The sequence below is a fragment of the Melanotaenia boesemani genome, chromosome 17 (assembly GCF_017639745.1).
Source record: "Melanotaenia boesemani isolate fMelBoe1 chromosome 17, fMelBoe1.pri, whole genome shotgun sequence".
Classification (NCBI taxonomy): domain Eukaryota; kingdom Metazoa; phylum Chordata; class Actinopteri; order Atheriniformes; family Melanotaeniidae; genus Melanotaenia; species Melanotaenia boesemani.
In genome coordinates this window covers 32,210,285-32,232,027 of record NC_055698.1, presented here as the reverse complement: position 1 = coordinate 32,232,027, position 21,743 = coordinate 32,210,285, and the positions used below count along the sequence as shown (strand labels likewise).

At 44.6% G+C, this 21,743-nt stretch overlaps 2 protein-coding genes across 6 annotated transcripts in view; one reads left to right on the top strand and one right to left on the bottom strand.

Annotated features, from left to right (window-relative positions):
• The window catches only part of olah (oleoyl-ACP hydrolase), a 14,647-nt gene extending 13,544 nt beyond the window's left edge, over positions 1–1,103 (bottom strand). Inside the window, exons 1-2 of one of the 3 annotated variants that reach the window (XM_042012584.1) lie at positions 1,032–1,103; positions 672–802 (exon numbers count right to left, since the gene is read on the bottom strand). In XM_042012584.1, coding sequence (XP_041868518.1) covers positions 672–801 — 130 coding nt within the window. In that variant the 5' untranslated portion in view covers position 802; positions 1,032–1,103. Of the gene's footprint in view, positions 1–671; positions 967–1,031 lie in introns of those variants that run through there. The other 2 variants (XM_042012582.1, XM_042012583.1) reach the window with 2 other exon arrangements.
• ago3b (argonaute RISC catalytic component 3b) lies at positions 894–21,743 on the top strand. 3 transcript variants are annotated; one of them, XM_042012549.1, is made up of 20 exons: positions 1,978–2,152; positions 2,318–2,562; positions 7,363–7,534; positions 7,622–7,742; positions 7,852–8,060; positions 8,503–8,639; positions 9,140–9,274; positions 9,408–9,495; positions 9,570–9,717; positions 11,168–11,287; positions 11,358–11,480; positions 12,946–13,079; positions 14,606–14,790; positions 16,957–17,116; positions 17,207–17,297; positions 17,364–17,558; positions 18,166–18,300; positions 18,392–18,493; positions 18,570–18,769; positions 19,171–21,743. In XM_042012549.1, exons 2-20 carry the CDS (start codon positions 2,544–2,546, stop codon positions 19,277–19,279), a joined length of 2,583 nt encoding a protein of 860 aa, XP_041868483.1. In that variant the 5' UTR covers positions 1,978–2,152; positions 2,318–2,543; the 3' UTR covers positions 19,280–21,743. The 3 variants fall into 3 exon arrangements, with proteins under 3 accessions (XP_041868484.1, XP_041868483.1, XP_041868482.1); XM_042012548.1 differs by having other exon boundaries at positions 11,358–11,501; XM_042012550.1 differs by lacking the exons at positions 1,978–2,152; positions 2,318–2,562 and adding an exon at positions 894–961 and having other exon boundaries at positions 11,358–11,501.

Sequence of the window (21,743 nt, the reverse complement as noted above, 5' to 3'; positions counted from 1 at the left end):
CCTTTTCAATTGGTATTTAATAACATTTTATATAATAAAATTAAATTAAATTTTATTAACATTTTTAAATATTTGTCTTTTTATCCCTCTTTAAAATGAATTTGATTTAATTTAAATAAAATTAATTGAATTATATATCATAAAATTATATTACTTGGTATTATATAACATTTCAATGTAATTTGATAAATTAAAATACCTGTTTATTCTAATAAAATTTAAATTTAAAGAAACACACTTCCATAAAATTCACCTTCAATTAAAGTCACGGAACAAAATAGATTTAAATTAACTGAAATTAAATTGCAAGAAATATATATTTTTATTTATTTAAGTTTTATTTTCTCATGTACTCCTGAAGTGTCTCCAAGTACCCCGATTTGAGAAAAACTGCTGTAGAGCATCACACTGCTTTCTTGGACCCTTTCCCCTTAACTTCTGACTCATGTAGTGAAGTAATCCATGATGAGTTACTCTGATTACTTCAGCCGGATCCATAAAGACTTGTGTAGTAAGAAAATCTGAAAAACTGATCTCCTTTCTGAGGAAACAGATGTGTGAAGAAAACTTTAGAATCAGAAAGAAGAAAGGAGGACAGCAGGAACTTTAGTCTAAGACTGTGCTGAGTAACCATGTGGGAAGATTTAAGCACTTTCCACCAGGTGTGTTACCTTCAAAGGAACTTCTGAACACGTTTCCCCAGCGCGCGTAGTGGATGGAGCCTCCACCTGCCCATGGGAAGCAGATCAGCCTGGCCACTGCATCCGGCCTCTTCCTGAAACAGCTGATCACCGTTTCCATCCTGACAACACAACAACAAGCTTTACTTTCTGAAAAGAGGCTGCTTGTTGCCGCAGCACTTCCTGGTTCTCTTCTTCGGTGGTTTTCTGGCTCAGAGATTCTGGAGACACCTGCAGGTTGGAGGAAGTCGCTCCACATCACGTCTCACCTGGAGAAAAAGGTTTCATTAACAACTTTCACAACTCATCAGCCTAGAAACTTCTAGTAGCTAAATCACAAACGTTACACACCTTAAAGTCCAAACATGAATGTCAGCCGTTCAGCGGAAGTGACGTTGCTTTCTGTTGCTAGTACTTCCTGACGGGGTTCCCTCTGTGGAGGAGGAGAGGAGGGACTAACCAGGACGTCAATTACCAAAATTCAACACGAGCATACCGGAAATCACATAATTTCCCCTGTCAACTTCTTCACACTTAATTAAACCAACTGAGGTTTAACTAAAAAAAAACAAAAAGAAAATAATAATCAGCTAATGTGTTTATTAGTTTTTGCATGAACTTGTTAGCAGGATTTTTGTTATTGATTTGTGTCAGTCTTTTTCAGCTCCGGAAGCGTGGAGCTGTCAAGGGCTAAAAAAAAACTGGGACCTTTTCACGTTATGACGTGATAAGTTTATTATAAGAACATAGACTGTACTGTATGCAGATGTTGTTGCAACCTATATTGGAGCAAAATACATTTTATGGAAAATATACTCATCAAGCTGAAACATTTCAGTTCTTTTTGACAGTGATTAATTGTTCTACTCTGGTTTATTGTTGTGCACACAGAAAAAAAGAATAAAAAGAAAGAAGATAGACAGATATAAATAAATAAATAAATAAATAAACAAAAATAAAATAAAAATAAAATGTACAGTACATACATATTATAAAACAAATGCCGCACAGAACACGACGAACCCGAGAAAAAAAAGAAGAAAAATGAGCAACTACACTAAAGCAACTAAGTGTTCACAGCTCAACCAGTTCTTATAAGAACTTCAGTAATAACAGATAAGATACAAGATAATACATAAAACCTGTGTAGTCATTAATTATAAATATGTGCAAGCTAAGGCTTTAGCTGTTTTTGTAACGTTTAGCTTCTTTTTGAGGGTTTAAAACCTTTGACCCTCGGTGTGCGTGTAAAAGAGAACCATTCTTATTTTGAAGGAGTATTCCGGAAGCAGCGCGTGCCTGTTGTCGTTATCTTCCTGCTCATGGTGACAGAAGGCGGTGTAGGAGCTGATTTCAGACCGGTTTTACTGAGGAGGACGCCGGTGTTGTGAACATCTCGTGTTAGTTTGAGAAAGAAGAAAACCGGATTGTCACGACAAGCCAGCGGAACGCCAAATTCAGCCCCTGAAAATGTAAATAATTCTGTTAGTTTAGTGATATTTGTCAGAAGCTAAAGCTAATAACGCTGTTAGCTTCCCAGTTAGAAACAACCAGGGACCGAGTCTCACCGACGTCCGGGGTTAACTGTCAAAAACATCTTCACGATAAAAGTAATCTTATTCTTTAACTTCCAACAGAAAATCTGCCGAGCAGCGGAAGTGGGGGCGTTTGTTCAACTCTGAGTTGTCAGTTTCGGGGAGAAGTCTTCAAGGTGGGGGGGCGACCCCTGAGCGGCCCGGATCCACATCACCGACCGAAGCCGGGGAGCAGAGAGCGGGGAAGCCTGAGAGGGGCGTGTCGGTCATCGGATCCACTTTTCGAACCTCCGCCGGGGCCCGGGTCACCCGGACAGAGACCTCATGAATGGAAATCGGAACAACAGGTGGGATCCTGACAGAAAGTCAGTACCGGTGAGGTGTTCAGGTGCTGCTGGTGTTTTCAGTGTTATGCTTATGTTTTGGCTTTCTCTGGTCTCTGGTGTGGAAAAAACAACCCACGTATAGAACACGAACCAGGTCACATTCCCGGGTTCCAGATACCGGGATGTCCCTGTTTCACGCACGAAAACCGGTCCCGTGGGTTTGTGTTGATGACGTCATTCTTTGTCGGTTGTCAGAGGCAGGTGGCGATCCGGCCAGGTGTGCCTGAAGCTTGAGAGGCTGCTGTGTGTTCATGTGTGTGTCATATCTGAAAGACAGCCGTTCACACCAGCTGCTGCCATGGTAACTTCAACTGTTGAATAATAACCAGTTAACACACCAGTTCAACTGACTGGGTTCACTTTGTTTCCTAAAGAAGCAAACTGGGAGTCCGAGTGGACAGATTTAACTTCCTAACAAGTGGTGAAAGCATCAGACTCCAAACTTCCAGCAGAATGATGGGAGCGTTGATTTTTAGGAGCAGATTGTTCTGGCTGAGCTGGAAGCAATGGAGCTGCTCTGGTGGTAAAACTATGGGATGGTGCTGTTTCTAAATGATCCTGGATGGATCAAACAAGAGAGTATCAGTCGTTTCTCTTTCATTTCAAGCAGCAAACTGCAGTTAGAACATCTCTGATTCATGAAACATCCTTATATAGATCATTAGTTCAGTTGAAGATTAAAAGCCAGCCTTTGCACCAGTAGGAATAAGATCTGCACGATCCCTCATTTCTTTATATTGAGCTTCCAAGCTGCCAGAATCCGTATTTCTGGAGTTTCATGTGTGAAAACCAGCAAAGATCAGACAGTCTGACAGAAAACTAGATTTTAGCAGCAACAAGGTGATTCCCAAAGAGCTGAACCAGGACCTGAGAGATGCCTCTGGACCTTCAGCTGATCTACTGTTGGTCGAAGCCTCATCAGAAATGGTCTCCATGGAAACGTGGCTGTCAAGAAGCCGTTCTTAAGGAAGGGAAACATGGAGAAAGGGCTGAGGTATGTCACATGACCCAAGAACTGGACTGAAGATCAGTGGAAACAGGTCTGATGGAGGGAAGGATCCTCCCCAGAACCGGGACCTCAGCAGGTCTGATAGAGGGACGGATCCTCCCCAGAACCCGGACCTCAGCCGGTCAAATAGCATAATGAATCCTCCCCAGACCTCAACATTATTGAAGCAGTGTGGGATCATCTGGACAGAGAACAGAACAAAAGGAAGAACTTTGGGAAGTCCTTCAAGAACGACTTAATGAAATGACAAAGTTTCTCTAGGACGTTTCAGACAGGGATAAAGAATAAAAAAATGTTCACTTTAAGCTCCTTAGAACTGAACAGTCTGTTTTCACTCAGATATTTGCTGCAGACATCTCCTGATTTTCTAGAAATATTGAAAGAAACGGGGCTAAATTAGGATGTGTAGAAACTGATCTTACTGGTGTAACGTTCATGCAGATGTCCGGCTGCAGATAACTTTCTGCTTCTTCAAGACGCAAGAATGTGATGCTTCGCAGACTACTGGTTTGAAACTGGAAAATCACGTGCAGATGGATTATCTAGGTTTTTTTTTATCTCTAGATAATCTGTAAACAACAAAAAGAAAAAAAGAAAAAAGTGTTAATCTGTCGCTAACACGTAAAACTCCACCAGATCTCCCTGAGTGCCATTACTCATCATCACCAGCATCTCAGGAGCGGTGGTGTGTATCTCTGTGGGGTAAATGTGATGGATATTTAACCCTTTAGCTGATCTACAGAAGTTTTCCAGCATTTCTATCCCGTCCAGGAGGTTTACAATCCAGCCAGTAAATGTAGTTTTATTCAGAGACTCTATCTGGTAAATCCACAATGATCCATGATAACAGCATTATTTATCACATTTCACCATAAAAACATCACCATCACTACTATGTTGCTAAGAGACCTCTATTTAGACCTGGACATGATGATGAAGCCACTTCCTGTCAGACTTTCCACCAATCAGAGAGCTTAGATTGACGGTAACGTCCAATCAGGAGCAGCCAAAGATCAACCAGTGAGCAGAAAGTTCTATGTGTGTGTGAAAAGAAGAAAAATAATGCTCCTCTATGGCTGGAATAAAGCCAAGAAGACGTTTCTGATGCACGGTGGCGCCACAAAGCAGCTGAGCTGGAGTTGGTTTAGTGAGGATAGCAGGTAAATAGTAGCAGGAATAACTGGAAATGAGGAAAAAGTGGAAACATGGAAATAGTTTCTGTTGTGTGTTTGTTTCAGTAACAATATTTTTTCTCCTGAAAGCCAAGACTTGAGAGAACGATGAGATGAGAAAAGGCTTGGTCACTGTGATTACTACTTGTTCATAAATAGTGAATGAATAGTGAAAACTGGCTTAGAATTTTAACAGATAAATTTGAAGTTGATCAGGTTTACAGTTTAATCTGCACATCATGAGTGTTATAAACTGTATGAAGGTCAGTCAGGGTTAGTCTTCATATTCCAGCTTGTTGTGAGGTGATGTTGGGAGCGTGGATCTGACATCAGAGGGCTTCCTGGAAGCGTGTGGGCTGATTCTGGTGTTGTGGTGCGTTCGTGTGTCAAAGCGGTCTGATTAAAGCTGATTAAACTCTCCATTGTTGCTCAGGCTGGAGGAACCTTTGTGTGTTTTTGGGTCATTACTGATTTGTTGCCTGTTTTCTGTCCTGTCACACCTCGGGATGCTCGACCCCCCCCCCCTTCAGGTTTAGGTCTAATTTTAGCAACAATGAGGGTAAATAAGGGAAACGTGCGCACCTGTTTTCCTCTTCCTGCCAGCATGCCTTTAGTCGCCATGGTGAAACTGTGGCAGCATTGTGTGTCGTTGCCGTGGTAACGGCTCAGGGGAGGAAGCGACCTGTGGGGATGCATCAGCAGAAAGTTCATCTGTGTGACATATTCAGCAGCTTTTCCTGTGTGTGGATCCTCTGAGTCACATTCGTGGAAATCATGTGGTTGTGTGATGTCACTTTTATTCAGCCAGTACTTTCCAGTTTGGCATTTCTGAAAGCTGATGTCAGATCAGCGCGGCACGCCGCTCGCCCACCTCTCCGCCCTCCTCTCCGCCCGCCTGGCAGAGGCCGTGTCGGTCGGGAGAAATCTGCGATTCAGATGTCACGCAGCTCTGCGACCTTTTCACACGGACGTTGTCCCCCTGATGCGGGAATAACGGTGGTTTTCAGTTGTGTCAGTTTGATCTGAAGCAATCTTTATCATCCTTGACCATCTCCAGTCCCAGCTCTCGTCTTCTGCACGTTTTCCTCCTGTACAACCACTTCCTTCCTCCAGTTTGTCGTCTTTTCTCGCAGCGTAACGGTGCAGCTCAGAGTGCTTTACTTAAAACATTAAAAGTTGCAAAAGACATGTCAAAACAGGAGAATTAAAACAGATGGCAAGAATAAGAGAAATGGACTGACAGCAGAACCAGATCTGTCCATCTCGGCAAATATTTCCCCCTTTCTGGTCCTCCAGTGTGAACCATAACGCTATAACTGGACCTTCTACTGTTTGTTCATCACATTCACTCTTTCTATTTCCTGTTTGAATGATGCGAACAGAAAACCAGAATTCCTCATCTACAGTTCTGCTGAAATGTGATCGTCACCGTGAACTTTGGCTCTGTTTTCACAGCACAAACAAAAGTAAAAGCTGCACGTCTCAGACGCATGAAGAAGAGTCAAAGCACTCCCGTACACTCCATACAGTAGTCACTTCTACTGAAACAGATGATGGTGTTTTTCTACATCATGCTGAGCCATCAGTCCTCTTCGTCTAGATCTATTCTTCAGGTTGTAAAAGGCTGTTTTTGTTCCTGCTTTAATATGGATGTCAAAATTTAGCTCAGAGTCCAAACTGACACCAAGATTTCTGGATTGATCCGCTGGTTTTAACATTACTGACTGAAGCTGGACATTAATCTTTGGATTCTCATCTTTGCTTCCAAACACAATAATTTCAGATTTATCTTTTTTTATCTGAAGGAAGTTCTGGAACATTTAAGTATTGATTTGACCAAGACATGAACTGAAGCTTTGTCTGGGTCCAGAGTTCCCTGGTGAGACAGTAATATAGATCTGAATGTCGTCAGCATAATTATGATCAGATATTTGGTTTGTTTCCGTGATCTAAGCTGGTGGGAGCATGTAGATGCAGCCTGACATGGAGCCTTGGGGGGAACTCCACATCTTATCTTTGTTTGGCTAGATTTATAATTGCCAACAAACCTTAAAATAGAGTAAAGTTAAAAATTAAAACCATTTTTAAAATCATAATGGAAATGGACATTCAAATAAAAGCCAGGTTAAAACTTTGGGTTTTTAAGTTTGGTTTTCCTCATCAGGTCTTCAGGAAGGTTGCTCCACAAATGTGGACCACAGGAAGAAAAAGTTCTCTCTGTGGATTTTAGCTCCAACTTTGGGAATTCTTAATCCATTCCGATGACTGAATGAAGCAGAGCTGTTACAAACGGTTCCTCCTGTGTGTGTTTACCTGAGTAAACTGAACTTTACATTTAAAAGATCTGATTTATGGCTCAGTTACTGTTTCACTAACACAGAGTCTAGATTGCGATTATGGGATGGGCTGACTCTCTAAAGTGCTGATTAAAGACGTTTTATTAGACGTAAACAAATCTGCACTGCGGGATGATTTTAGATGTTTAATACACAAACGAGTCAAATGTTTATTAGAAAAGCTGACATGTGCCTTTTATATATGTTTGTGTTCACACTTTTGCTGCTTCCTGTGTTGTCGTAGGAGCCGTTGTAGCCCAAACCCTGTTTTCGTTGCCACGACGACCTGGACATGGCACCATTGGAAAGCCCATCAAACTCCTGGCCAACTGCTTCCAGGTGGAAATCCCAAAGATCGATGTTTACCTGTACGAAGTGGACATCAAGCCTGAGAAATGTCCTCGGCGGGTCAACAGGTACCAGAGGAGACTCAGACTGGCGGTTCTGTCTGTGAAGTCTGGATCTTATCCCAGCAGCTAACATGTCTCCTCTGACTCTTCCAGGGAGGTGGTGGACTCCATGGTGCAGCATTTCAAGGTGACCATCTTCGGTGACCGGTTACCAGTGTACGATGGGAAGAAAAGCCTCTACACCGCCAGCCCACTTCCTGTCGCCACAGCTGGGGTAAGATGCTCCGCCCCTTTCACAGTGCTTTGCGTCTGTCTGATCTGGGATGTTTATGCTTGCAGCTGAAAGGGGACGTCATGAAAACCCGCCTGCCTCTCCTCTGCAGGTCGATCTGGACGTCACCCTGCCAGGTGAAGGTGGGAAGGACCGCCCCTTTAAAGTCACCATTAAATTTGTGTCGCTGGTCAGCTGGCACATGCTGCACGAAGTCCTGACGGGACGCCGCATCGCCGAGCCGCTGGACCTGGACAAACCAGTCAGCACCAACCCGGTTCACGCCGTGGACGTCGTGCTGCGACACCTGCCCTCCATGAAGTACGTCTACAGGAAACCTAGAGAGGTTTTTTAAATGTAACCCAAATGTCAAGCTTATTTTATTTTATTTATTTTATTTAATATTCAGCCGTATTTCTTTTTCATTTCTTTCTATTTTTTCCCAAATATTTTTCTGTATGTATTTTGTTTTCATATGACTTTAAATAAATTCGGACATTCAGGGGTTAACCTTTGTGCTTTTTGTAAGTAACACTGCAGTTTAAAGTTTTTGTGAAGAAGCTTCCAGTTTTCCTGGAGGTGCTGAACGTTCCCAGTGATCTAAGTTCAGGTTTTATTGGATGAATCTGTGAACCACAACAGTTTTCAGCAAAAAAGAAACTTTTTTAAGCCTCCTGTGGTTTGTGTAATGCTGCAAACCTCACAGGGAATGTTAGTTTCTTTTGTTCTCTACAAACCGTGTACCTGCTCTTCGTCTGACCAGGTACACCCCCGTGGGGCGGTCCTTCTTCTCCTCCCCGGAGGGTTACGACCACCCGCTGGGCGGAGGAAGGGAGGTGTGGTTTGGCTTCCATCAGTCAGTGCGCCCAGCCATGTGGAAGATGATGCTCAACATTGATGGTGGGTGAAAACTGTAATAAACACTTAAAGGACCAGTTTTCCTTCAGGTGGAACCAGCACCAGTTTAACCCGAGAAGCTGAGTCATGCGGCAGCAGGAAGCATGAAGTGAAACGCAGTTTCCCAAGAACACGTTAGATTTTAGTGCAGATCATAGATGATCTATGACCATCTTGTTTATTATCCAGATTTTTGCTGTGATTATCTTCATGTATGACCGATCTTTCTTATGTTCTGAGAGCGGAGGTGGGGATGTACTTCAGTTTTCTTTGGTGTAGAGTTTGAGATATTGAGGTTTCGCTCTGTTGTTTGTTTACGCCGTCGTCACCTGTGAGTTGTTTACCTGCCTGACCAACAGTTCCAGCATCATGAGTGTGATACCTGAGGACACCCCCTCGCTTTAACGCTGTTTTTTCCAGTTTGAAATGAACCGCTGCTTCTACTGCTCTGACCATACGTCCCTTACTACTGAAGTGAAGCAGATGTTTGTGTGTTGTTTCAGTGTCAGCCACGGCTTTCTATAAAGCTCAGCCGGTGATTCAGTTCATGTGTGAGGTGCTGGACATTCACAACATCGACGAGCAGCCGCAGCCGCTCACCGACTCCCACAGGGTGAAATTCACCAAAGAGATCAAAGGTACGCTCTGTTTCTGATGCACAGCCTCACCGAGGAGCTGCAGGGAGATGTGGCTGTTCGCTGCTTAATATCACAGCTTAATGACTTTTACATCACATGTTTCTGATGCTCGTCCTGCTCATCATCTTCACAGGTCTTAAAGTGGAAGTGACGCATTGTGGAAGCATGCGTAGGAAGTACAGAGTCTGCAATGTGACGCGCCGCCCCACCAGCCTGCAGACGTACGTTTCCATGTGGCGCCTCAGCAGCAGCTCGCTGTCGTTTCACAGTAACACAGATGGTTGTTGATCCACAGATTCCCGCTGCAGCTGGAGAACGGGCAGACAGTGGAGCGCACGGTGGCGCAGTACTTCAGGGAGAAGTACAGTCTGCAGCTGAAGTATCCCCACCTGCCCTGTCTGCAGGTGGGCCAGGAGCAGAAACACACCTACCTGCCGCTGGAGGTAAGGTCAAAATAGAGACAGCGTCATCTGTTTTTGGTTCATTTGGTCTCTAATATCAGCTAATCGTCAGTCTTTAGATTTGTGGGATCGATGCTTGTTGCGTGAACCTTTTCCTCCTCTGAGTTGTTGGGCCGTCCACTGTCTTCCAGCAGAAAAAGAAAATGTTCTCATTTTGAATCTGATTCTATAAAAAGTCCAGAGAAGTTCATCAAGCTTAGTTCACCGAGATAAGGAGGTTGATGCAGCCTGCAGCATTACAGGAGCTCCAGAAAAACGTGGAAATCCCCAAAATAAATCAGTCACATTTTATTTATAGCAGCACAAAGTGCTTCATAGAACAACAAAAATATTAAAATACTTTCAGCATTACATTAAAAATCAGCCTTTGCGTATTTAAGTATATGTTCCCTCTCGTACATATAAAGCACACAAAGATGGAGGAGCTGATTTGCATCCCGACCGCTGGAGATCACGGCTCAATGACGCCAGCAGAACCACATCATCTGGAACAAGCAGAGACCCAATCCTGAGGCCACCAAACCAGATCCCCTCACCACCTCGTCTCATCCTAGGAATTCTGTCCAGAACAGTTCTGAACAGTGTTGGTGACAAAGGGCAGCCATGGAGGAGTCCAGCCCTGGAAACCAGTCTGACTTACTGCCGGCTGTGTGGAGCAAGCTCACACACTGGTCATACAAGGACTGAATGGCTTGTAAAAGGGGGTCCAGTACTCCAACCTCCTGGAGTAACACCTACAGGAGTCCCCGGGGTCGAATGTCTTCTCCAAGTTCACCAAGCACATGTAGACTGGTTGGCTAGGCTGCAGAGCTGGTCCTCTGGTCTATAAAAACAAGCGCGTCCAAATCAGAAATCAAACACTAAGTTTTCTGTCTGGATCCTGCAGCATCACTCCGAGCACCCTAGACCTCCAAGTGCCGGTCCCTGACCCTCCATCTGCCTCCCAGGCTTCACGCAGGGTGTCACGAGGTGCTCGTCATTTCCTGTCCATTACAGCAGGAGTTTTCCTCCCCGCAGTCAAACCACCTTCTAGGCCTCACTGGCCTGAGTCCAGCCTGCCCCCTAACCTCCACCGTCTCCTCCTGATCCGATGGGAGTACGGAGGTCGCTCAGTTTGACTGGACGGTTGTAAAGTCACAGCCCACTACAAACATCTGTGAGGCTGGTTTTGTGGTAAAATCAACTTTAATCCCCCCTCGCAAGGAAAAAGAGATGCAGTGAGATAAAATACTAAATGTTTGGTAAACCTTCACAACACCTCCTGCTGGCTGTCAGACCCCAGAGGTGAAGAAGGAAGCGGGTCCTTACTGCCTCTTTTACAACAAAAGCATGATGAATCTGCTTCTCCTGCCTCCATCTAACTTTCTAACCTCTGACTTTTGGTGAGGAAAAGGAAATAAAATGTCATTTATCTTTGTTTCTTTCCCTGCAGGTGTGCAACATCGTTGCTGGTCAGCGCTGCATTAAAAAGCTAACAGATAATCAGACGTCGACCATGATCAAGGCGACGGCTCGCTCTGCTCCAGACAGGCAGGAGGAGATCAGCAGGCTGGTGAGAACCCTGCAGCATGCCGGCGTGCAGCTCCTTTCCAGTTCCCGCTAAAACATTTCCGTCTCTGCAGGTGCGGAGCGCGAACTACGAGGCCGACCCGTTCGTCCAGGAGTTTCAGTTCCGTGTGCGCGATGAGATGGCGCAGGTGACGGGCCGCGTCCTGCCGGCCCCCATGCTGCAGTATGGCGGCAGGGTGAGCTCTGAACCCTTTATGGTACCTTTCCTTTTACATCACACTTCATTTACCTGTGTGTGTGTGTTTGAGACGGCAGTGTTTCCTCCACACGAGCAGCTAAGAAGGTTCACACCTCAGAACATCAGAGTTATAATGAGGTCAGGTGATGGTCTCATTCTACATGATCTTTTTCATCGTTTCTACGCCACAGTCAGCCTGTAGATGAGCTCTGTGGCTCATCCAGCTCTCTGAGAGGAAACCCTGCCGATGTCGTTTAGTCAGTTCATTTTCTCATGTTTGGTTTGCTTCAACTGTTCGCCATGATTTTCTTTTCTTTTCTTAATGTTTACTTTCACACTTTCTCCAAAAAATAGTTTTCCAAAATCATCTGTAGAAGTTTAACTTTAAAAAGTCTTCATTCTGGATGAATAACATCAATGTGTTGTTTCAGTAGCAGCCAGGCATTAATTATTAATACACTGGTTAATCGATCATCATCAGTGAGCTCCTATAGAAACCGAAGGGTTCCAGCAAGTTCAGCCCAGGATCTGCATCTCGTGGACCAGACTCTCCAGGCCTCAGTCAGCGGGTTCAGGACAGCCCAGTTAGAAAAAGACTGAACCAGTATGGCTTGTTGGGAAGGTTGCAGGAGAAAGTCTCTTCTCTCTAAAAACAACATGGCAGCACGGCTGAGGTTGGCAAAGCTGCATCTGATCAAACCACAAGACTTCTGGAACCAGGTCCTCTGGACAGACCAGAGTGGACATGTTTTTGTCCTTGAACACCTTCTAGTAGCTGTCAGCACGGTGGTGGAGGGATGATGATGTGGAGACCCTGCAGGCACTGAGTGGACCGTGAACTCCTCTGGATTCCAAAGTCTTCTAGAGTCAGATGTGAGTCCATCTGGCAGCTAAAACTTGTCTCAAACTGTCTCATGCAGCAGGACAAAGATCCCAAACACAGCAGTAGATCTACACCAGAATGACTGGAAAGGAAAAGAATCAAGAGAGACGGTCCAGTTAAAGTCCAGACCTCATCCTGACTGAGAGGTTGTGGTGGGACCTGCAGAGACCTGCAAAATTCCTCCACCTGATTATCGTCTTCCAGAAAACCATGACTGCACTGCCTGCTGCTGAAGCAGCTTGTAAAGGCTGACTTTTAGTTTCTGTCTAGTAAATAGTGACCCAGTGTGATCTGACCTGTTGTTGGTCTGAGTTTGGATTTTCCTCATCATGAGGCCTGGTGAGTCCCAGATGATTACATTAGGTCTTGTCCTGATATGGAAAACCTTATAACTGGAGGAGGGTGTGCTTTCCTTTCCACATGACTGTATATGCATGACCATGAGAGTAAAGATTGCCCAACCAGTCTCGTCTGGCAGTAAATAAGTATTTGATCTTTAGCTCCACCAGCTGACTGAGTCCTTTGCATGCATTCATGTGACTGTCGGCCCCATCAGATCAACCCTGCACTGTCTCTGCAGAACCGAATGGTGGCCACGCCCAGCCACGGGGTGTGGGACATGAGGGGGAAGCAGTTTCACACCGGAGTGGAGATCAAGATGTGGGCCATCGCCTGCTTCGCCACCCAGAGGCAGTGCAGAGAGGAGATCCTCAAGTGAGTGCCCAGAAATCTGTAGTATTGCTCAGATAGAGCTGCTGGTTCACAACATCTGAAGCTTGGAGACCAACCACACAAACTTAAACTTTATTTAATCCAAGAGGGAAGGTTTCAGTACCAGCTCTGCTCAGAGGGGCCGTAAATCTGTTTCAGACTGTGGTTAGAAACGGCGTTGAGTGTTTAACCCGGACATAGTTTGGTCCTCACAGATTTATCTAGAATGTCTAAATAACTAATTCCACATTAGAAATGCAGGATTAATCCTTAATGAATGTTCCAGAGAGCAGGAAAAGCACCATTTTTTAGTTGTACTCCATCTGTTTTTGGAGAAAAAACTTCCAGTATTTCACAGAATCATATCCTGTTATACATAAAAACAAAAACATTAACTATAATAATTTACATATTTTACTGAATTAAAAAGCACAAACATTCAGGAACTTTTATACTGAACGTAAAACTTCTTAACGTGAAAAACAAATGTTTGCTTCACTTGTAAGATCACCTACAAAAAAGGGATGAAAGCCACTCCCCAGAGTGGTTTCAGGATTATTAAAAGCCTTCTGTTTACATGGCAAAAAGATTTTTAAGAAGCCTAACCGGGTCTTCATCAGGTCCGGGTCTGCTGTGGCTCACACACTAACCTGCACCCACGTGCTCGCCTACTGGTAACAGACAAGGAAGCAACGTCAGATATTCTGAAAGGGAAAAAAGTAAATAAAATAAATACAATAAATTAAAATAATAATAAATAAAAGGTAAATAAAAATCTAATTAAATGTGAAAGATGAGATGAACACACCCAGACCTCTGACGGTCCCAGTCTTAGACCACGTATGTGTCAGAGTCCTAAACTTTCTCATCAAAAGTCCCAGAAAAGAAGAAAAGTCCACTTCACATCAGCTCAGTTCAGGAACCGCTAGAGCTTAGAACCACGTTCAACTACTGCAACCGTTAAACAGGCTTCATTCTTATTTATAGAAGAAATCATGCTTATCTTTTATTTTTAAAGACTTTCTTGGCTCTAGTGGATTTTATTTACAGTACGTAGATAGAAAAGGGGGTCAGAGAAAGACTGGGACATGCAGCAAAGGGCCCCACACCTGGTGGAAGAGCTGGAACCTCTGTGACTGTTCAACCAGTTCAGCTAAACACCATCCCATAATTACCAATATTAGTCAACATTCATCACTTAGAGCACAAAACATTAAATAAAAATAATTCTTATGATAAACTAGTTCCAGCTGCGTCCTCTGGACCCGACCGTTGTTCCCGTATGAAGAGCAACAGGTAGCGTAGCTCTTCCTCCACAGAAGATACCGGTTGATCCTTCATCCTCATCAGCCTCAGCAGTCACGACTAAAATGTCAGCAACTATACGGTAGCATGGATTTAAAATCATGCAGTCATCTGGAAAATAAACTGGCTCTAAGAAAGTTAAAGCAGCTCTGAACCGGAAGCAGCTTCACCGGGATGAGAAGGGTAAAACGGAGCTTTGGCTTCATCTTGTTGTTTCCTGACAGGAGCTTCACCGACCAGCTGCGGAAAATCTCAAAGGATGCTGGGATGCCCATCCAAGGCCAGCCGTGTTTCTGTAAATACGCCCAGGGAGCGGACAGCGTGGAGCCCATGTTCAGACACCTGAAGAACACCTACGCTGGGCTGCAGCTCATCATCGTCATCCTGCCTGGAAAAACGCCCGTCTACGGTACGAAAACCACCACACGTAGTCCCCCAACCCCCACAGTTAGAAGAGTAATAAGCTTTATTTAGCTGTTTCAAAGTGCTTTACACGGCTGCAGATTAAAATAAGCATAACATTTGAAAAAAGGGCAGTATATTCATCATAAATAAAATTAGAAGTGTCGGATAAAATCAGGAAAAGCTCTGTGAAGAAGGAAGAGATTTAAACGAAAGCCGACTCGGCTGATCGGATCTCCTTCCAGAGTTTAAATGCTCCGTCGCCTCAGAGCTTCTGCAACACGTAGTCTTCGTTCAGGCTTCAGAAAGGTCAGAAACATGTGAGGTGAAGGGCCAAAAAGGGCTTTACATTCAGTTCTAACACAATTTTAGAAATGTTTAAAATGCTTTCAGATTCCAGAAGGATAAATTCAGGCAGAGGTGGAAAATTAGTCTGAACATGTAACCTCACCGCAGGTGGACTTTCTATACATCTGTTTTACTCATGCTGGATGGGGGAACGTAAGCCGGCTCGGTTTTACTGTATATAGTTCACTTGTTGGGACGATATTTTATTGTTAAAAGATGCTCCAAATTGAAAGTAACTGGGGATGAGACTGTACATATGACGGTGACGATGACGGAGAACGAAGGAGATCTTAGAGGATTTATCTGAGGAGGACGCTGTTGACCTGATCTGAGGTTTACCCGGAGAGATGACCTGATAGTTCTCTGCGGATGATTTCTGAATAATCGTGTACTTTTGTTTGGTAAAAATTGTAGCGTGAAATTATGTCCTCTTAACTATTTAAAAAAAAATGGAGAGAATTTATGATTTTAATCTGAAGTCTTCATTTGGCCCTTTAATAAAATGTGAAAAAAAAAAATATTTATTGTTTATTACCATGTAATTACAATAAACAAAATTACTGTAGTGCAAAAGGTGTCCACCAGGGGGCAGAAGACACGTATCGGATTGTGTCTAACAGGCTTTTAAGCTAAGTTTTTACTATAAAGTGATGCAAAAGGTCTCAGAAACTGCATTAATTAAAAATGATAAATGCAGCTTTGAAGGGTGTTGTTACCACATTAAAAATAAAATGACAAAAAGAAAAAGTCAACAGCAAGATGTTATTTTATATTTTATATATCGATTCTAAAACAAACTGAGAGTCAACCGAAAGAGGTTAAAAGAGGAGTAATGAGCCACATTCATCCTTTGTGGGTTTTGTTATGAGTAGAGACAGTAGATCTCTAGACGTGTGTGAAGACACGCCATCATCTTTCTAAAATGTTTTGTTGCCAATGTTATGAATTAAAGCTCCATTTACAGAAGAAATAAGTAAAAATCTGACTGTGACATCATCTCCTGTCCACGGTGTGTCACGGTGGAAATGATACGACTCTGAGTGACTGGAAAGTAGTACGGTTCGATGAGCTGTTGATCAGGAAACGATAACATGTTTGTTTCAGTTCTGAATCATCTTCTCTCGACGCGTGTTAATTCAGCTTCTAAATCTCTGGATTTTGTTGCTATGACAACCCATGTCTGACATGCTTTGGGTGAAAGAGACGGGCAGAAAGTCTGGGTTTCTTGATGGTGAAGCTGCCAGCGAGGAGGTTTGCTTCACAAAGTCAGTTTCCATGGTAGCATCCTCAGGGCAAGCCTTAAGGCCCATTTATGCTGCATGCAGAAGGCAGAGACGCAGACGGACGGACAGTTTCGTCCGTCCTCGGTGTCGGTTGCGCTCGTAATTTGGTCCGTTTTCAGGAAGCTTAACTATCTGTCGCTTCACCATGGCAACGCAAAACACGCCTGGAAGTATGAGGACGGCGACGTATGACAACGTTTTAAAGAGACATCGTAATTACGTACGGAAGGGAGCAGAAATGGGCCTTAAGCCCACTTTCTGAAACAGAAAATCCAGAGTTTCCCTCAACTGCGCTATGTCTCTGGGCGAAACGTTTAAAAAGGAAGTAAAAAGGTCCTAAAACGAAGCCCTGTGGGCTGCCATATTTTACCAGAGAGAAAGTGGACCCGGAGCCGTTGACTGCGACAGTTAGAGACGTTTTGTCTGCTGCTACACGTCCTAAAACCAAAGATGAAATCCTAACGCGGCCTCGGCTCAGCTGTTTAGCATGGTTTGGGACTGAACGGTGAATCTGTGAAAGAACTTCTGATCTGGACCCACAGCGGAGGTGAAGCGGGTGGGAGACACCCTCCTCGGCATGGCCACCCAGTGTGTCCAGGTGAAGAACGTGGTGAAGACGTCCCCTCAGACGCTGTCCAACCTCTGCCTCAAGATCAACGTTAAACTGGGAGGAATCAACAACATCCTGGTCCCACAACAACGGTTCGATCTCCTTCTTTCCTCCTAATTCACCTTCGTCTTCCTCTTTCTGACATGAAGCTTCTGACTCTCTTTCTCATTCTTCATTTCCAGGCCGTCTGTGTTCCAGCAGCCTGTCATCTTCCTCGGGGCAGACGTCACCCATCCCCCAGCAGGAGACGGGAAAAAGCCGTCTATCGCAGCGGTGAGACTTCGCTGCAGCTAAAACTGCTCTTTTCTACAGCTGACAGTAACGGCTGCTCCTCCACAGGTGGTGGGCAGTATGGATGCCCACCCCAGCCGCTACTGCGCCACGGTGCGGGTCCAGAGGCCCAGACAGGAGGTCATCCAGGACCTGGCGTCGATGGTGCGAGAGCTCCTGATCCAGTTCTACAAGTCGACCCGCTACAAACCGACCAGGATCATTTTCTACAGGGACGGCGTGTCGGAGGGTCAATTCAGACAGGTTTTATTCTGCTTTTCTACTGAGCTCTGCATCAACAAGCCGAGGTCAGATTTATTTAGATTTACCAGATCTAAATGCTGCCCAGAGAGCTAAAATACAACTAAGAAAGGTAAAATGTCACACCTGAGAATTTATTTAGTTATAGAAAATGTTTTGCTGCCTTCCTTCTCGCTTGTAAATAATATGGAATCATAGTTTTTTATTTACAGCTTGTTAGTTTCACTTTATGGTTTTCTATGTTTGTGTAGCTTCTTCTTGATTTTTCACTTAATCACAATAAAACGTATTTACAAGAAAAATAAATAACAAATCATTTTAAAATAAGGAAAAACAAAAAGACTGAAACAAAATACAATTAAATAATAAAATAATAAGTAGATAAAAATAAATAATAAATGAATGGACACTAAATAAATACAATAATATATAAAATAAATAAATAAATCGTGACATCCCTAAAAGTCACCCCTCTCCACCATATCTTGTGTTAAGTTTGATAAAAGCTGTGTGTGGATCGGACCTCTCCAGCAGAGATCTGGTTCTCGCTGATGGGGGCTCGGCGCTGTCTTTCCACCAGCTGACTGCATCGCTGGCGGTTTGTGTGCAGGTTCTGTACTACGAGCTGCTGGCCATCAGGGAGGCGTGCATCAGCCTGGAGAAGGAGTACCAGCCGGGGATCACCTACATCGTGGTGCAGAAACGCCATCACACGCGCCTCTTCTGTGCAGATCGTAACGAGCGGGTGAGGGATGAAAACACCTGAACTTCCCCCGTTATTGAGCCGGATCACGTTCTCTGGTAAACTTCTCATCATCTTTCCGTGTCTCCGGCAGGTCGGACGAAGTGGGAACATTCCTGCCGGCACCACAGTGGACACAGACATCACTCACCCCTACGAGTTCGACTTCTACCTGTGCAGTCACGCTGGGATCCAGGTAAACGTCCCGGCTTTCAGGATGCAGTGTTTGGAGCGACGCCCGAGCAGCTGTAACCCTCCTCTCCTCCCTCCAGGGCACGAGCCGGCCCTCCCACTACCACGTCCTGTGGGACGACAACTGCTTCACTGCAGACGAGTTCCAGCTGCTCACCTACCAGCTGTGCCACACCTACGTCCGCTGCACGCGCTCCGTCTCCATCCCAGCACCAGCTTACTACGCTCACCTGGTGGCCTTCCGCGCTCGCTACCACCTGGTGGACAAAGAGCACGACAGGTGGGGCAAACACTCCGCTGGACGGAGACAGAATGAGGGGAAAAGGACAGTTCAGGTGCAGCTCCATGAGAAGTTCACGTTACAACCACAGACCTTTGACTTCCTTAAACAATCCGGATTCATTCATTTTCTATTTTTTCTAAAATCTGCTAAATAATCTGGATTTTGCTGCTTTCATCACTAAGCTTCAGATATTTAGAGATCTGCGTTTTCCTGCTTGGCCCGGCTGAATTTAGGATGACTACAGATGTCTTCTTTTGATGTTAAAACGTCCCTTTGTGAAGCGTTAGAGAAGCTCTGGTCTTGGTCTTCAGACCTTTCAGGTTGTGGAAATGATTTTCTGGCTGTTTTTTCTGCAGCTGTTGTTTTGTTGTTGTAATCAGCTGTTTGTGCCTCTGCAGTGCGGAGGGCAGCCATATCTCAGGGCAGAGTAACGGGAGGGACCCCCAGGCGCTGGCCAAGGCCGTTCAGATCCACCACGACACCCTGAGGACCATGTATTTTGCCTGAAGCCCCTTCAGTCGGCCCACTGACCCCTCTCCTCACCCAGACCTCCTCTGGACCTGGTCAGGCAGGCGTTCCAGCCTCCTCATCATCAGCTGCAGCTCTGTGGAAACAGCTGATTCTTTTAGAACCGGTTGGGATCTGCGCGGCGTCCCGGCCTCATGCTGATCCGGTTTTTACATGTTTGTGTGTGTGTTTCTGATTGTGGTGACACGTTCGCTTCACGGCGAGCTGCCTCTTCTTCTCAGCTGTTCCTCGGTCCGGCCAGTACGACGCGTCGCTCAGCAGACGCCGACCGCACGTTTAACCGCGCGGCGAGCTGCTCCTCCACGTGACGCCACCAAACGGACGCTTGAATGTCAAATCAGATGATTGTGTTTCCTTCCTCTGGATATTTAAGCATCGTTTTCTCTTTTTAATTTAAATGAACGTTGATTTTCAGCCATAGCGCTCGTGGAGCGGACGGCCGCGGCGCTTTCCCAGTTTTTAGTTGTAAGGAAGTCGTTCAGTGCAATAAGGCCGACCGCGGCGGAGCAGCCAGGATGAAGGTGGGTTCAGGGATGTTCAGTATTCTCCTGGCTGGCTCCGGATCAGCCTGACGGGGTTTTTAACTAAAGTGCCTGAAGAGGTCAGAAAGTGATGAGCTGGATTTTATCCGACGGACGGGACTGAATCTTTTAACGCTTCCTCCTCCTTATAATAAAGCTGGGATGACACAAACTTCACAAAGATGATCCGTTTCTGATCGCAACCTAATAAAGTTACGAACAAAATGGATAGAAACGAAACTCACTGGTGCTGTTTTTAAAATAACTATTTATTCTGGATTTAAATTTATGAATTCTGTCAAAATTTAAGATGAAGCTTAACTTACAAAGTCTGAAATGTCAGATTTTTCCTCTGACTTTGCATACATTTACGTTTTCATGATGTTGATCTAATCATGTCAAACTGCAGATGATTTCATCGTTAAACATTTGATGTTAAATTAAAACCTGAGGAGGGAAAACGGTGTTGGATTTCTACGAAGTGCGTAACTGAGCTCTGTTTTGTTTAATTTAAAGACAAAACAAAAAGAAATGTATTTTCCCTCAGCCTGAAAACATGAAGGGAGTTTCTTTAGTCCAGATTTATGTCGGACGGGAGGAAGAAAAGCTGCTTTTCTGCTTTGGAAACTTGTGTAACGGCGAGTTGTGGCTACTGGACCCCGTGAAAACATTTTCTGGGCAGCAGTCCTTCCTGGTTTGGAGGAAGCAGATTTTCCTCCGGGTTCGGACTCTGGTGGTGCTTCGTTAACGTTCACTTTAACACTTAAACGCTCGGACCAAACCAACGTGCCTGCTCGGGGAGTTTACGCACGCGGCCTTCCAGCTCGGTGCTGATTGGCTCGCCTCGTCACCAGAACCAAACAGCTGCTATAAGAACCCTTTAACCCGCCGTCGGATGAGAAGGAGGCGGAACCTAAAGGCACTTGGAGAGATGGCGCGTCCTCCAGCCGGTTTGGTTCTTCTGGTCGGACGTCAGAAACATCTGCTGTTACTGAGGACCGACCTGAACGTGTTCCACACGGTTTGTTCGTACAGTGATGGACCCGAGTCTCACCGATGCCTTTCTCCTCTGGAGATATATTTCTAATGAAAGATATGAGTGAAATGCACACTTAGCCACATATTTTTACTAACAGAGGTCCTATCTGAAGCAGAATTGTACTAATGAATCGTGTCTAACAGTCTGGGATTATTTTCCAGACGTGAACTCGTTAAATCCTCCCTCCTCTTTATTTGATCATCTCAGAAGCTCATCCAGGAAGTTGGAGACCTTTATTTTTTTATTTTTCATGAGAGAAGGAGGGTTGGAAGTTTTCTGTTGGACCCATGTGACCGTTACAGACTGTGCCTTTCCTGATGGTGCTGAAAACCCAGTAAATCCATGAGATACATACTGTAAAGTGTGTATATGTGAGTGTTTACGTGTGTTAGTGGGTATTTGTGTCCATGCCAAGAATTGAAAACATGCAGAAGTGATGTTTGTGGAGAGGACAGGACCAGAAGTCCTGCAGGGATCCGTTACTGTGGAGCACAACCCAAACCTTTCTGAAGGAAGTCAAACCCCTCTGTGTGTGAGGTGTGTGTGTGTGGATGATGCTTTATTTATTCACTTCCTGCCTGCAGGCGTGAGAGGCCTCCAGCGCTGCCTGTAAAGCTGTTTTCTTCCTGTACGAAGGCAGTAACGGCTCATAAATCTGCAGTGATCTTTCTTTAGACGTTTACAGAAGCAGGAATCCGCCTCGTTCTACAGAAACGTGTCCGGCTGTTTTAAATCTCTTTCTTTTTATTTGTTTTTGTCTAAAATGTCATTTTAGAAATTAAATGTTTTTGTGTTAACATTCACCTCATCCTGGTCCCAAGTTGAGCCTTTTTACTTGTCGTATTTAATTTTCAGAATAAATCTAATACGTGACAAAATCCTA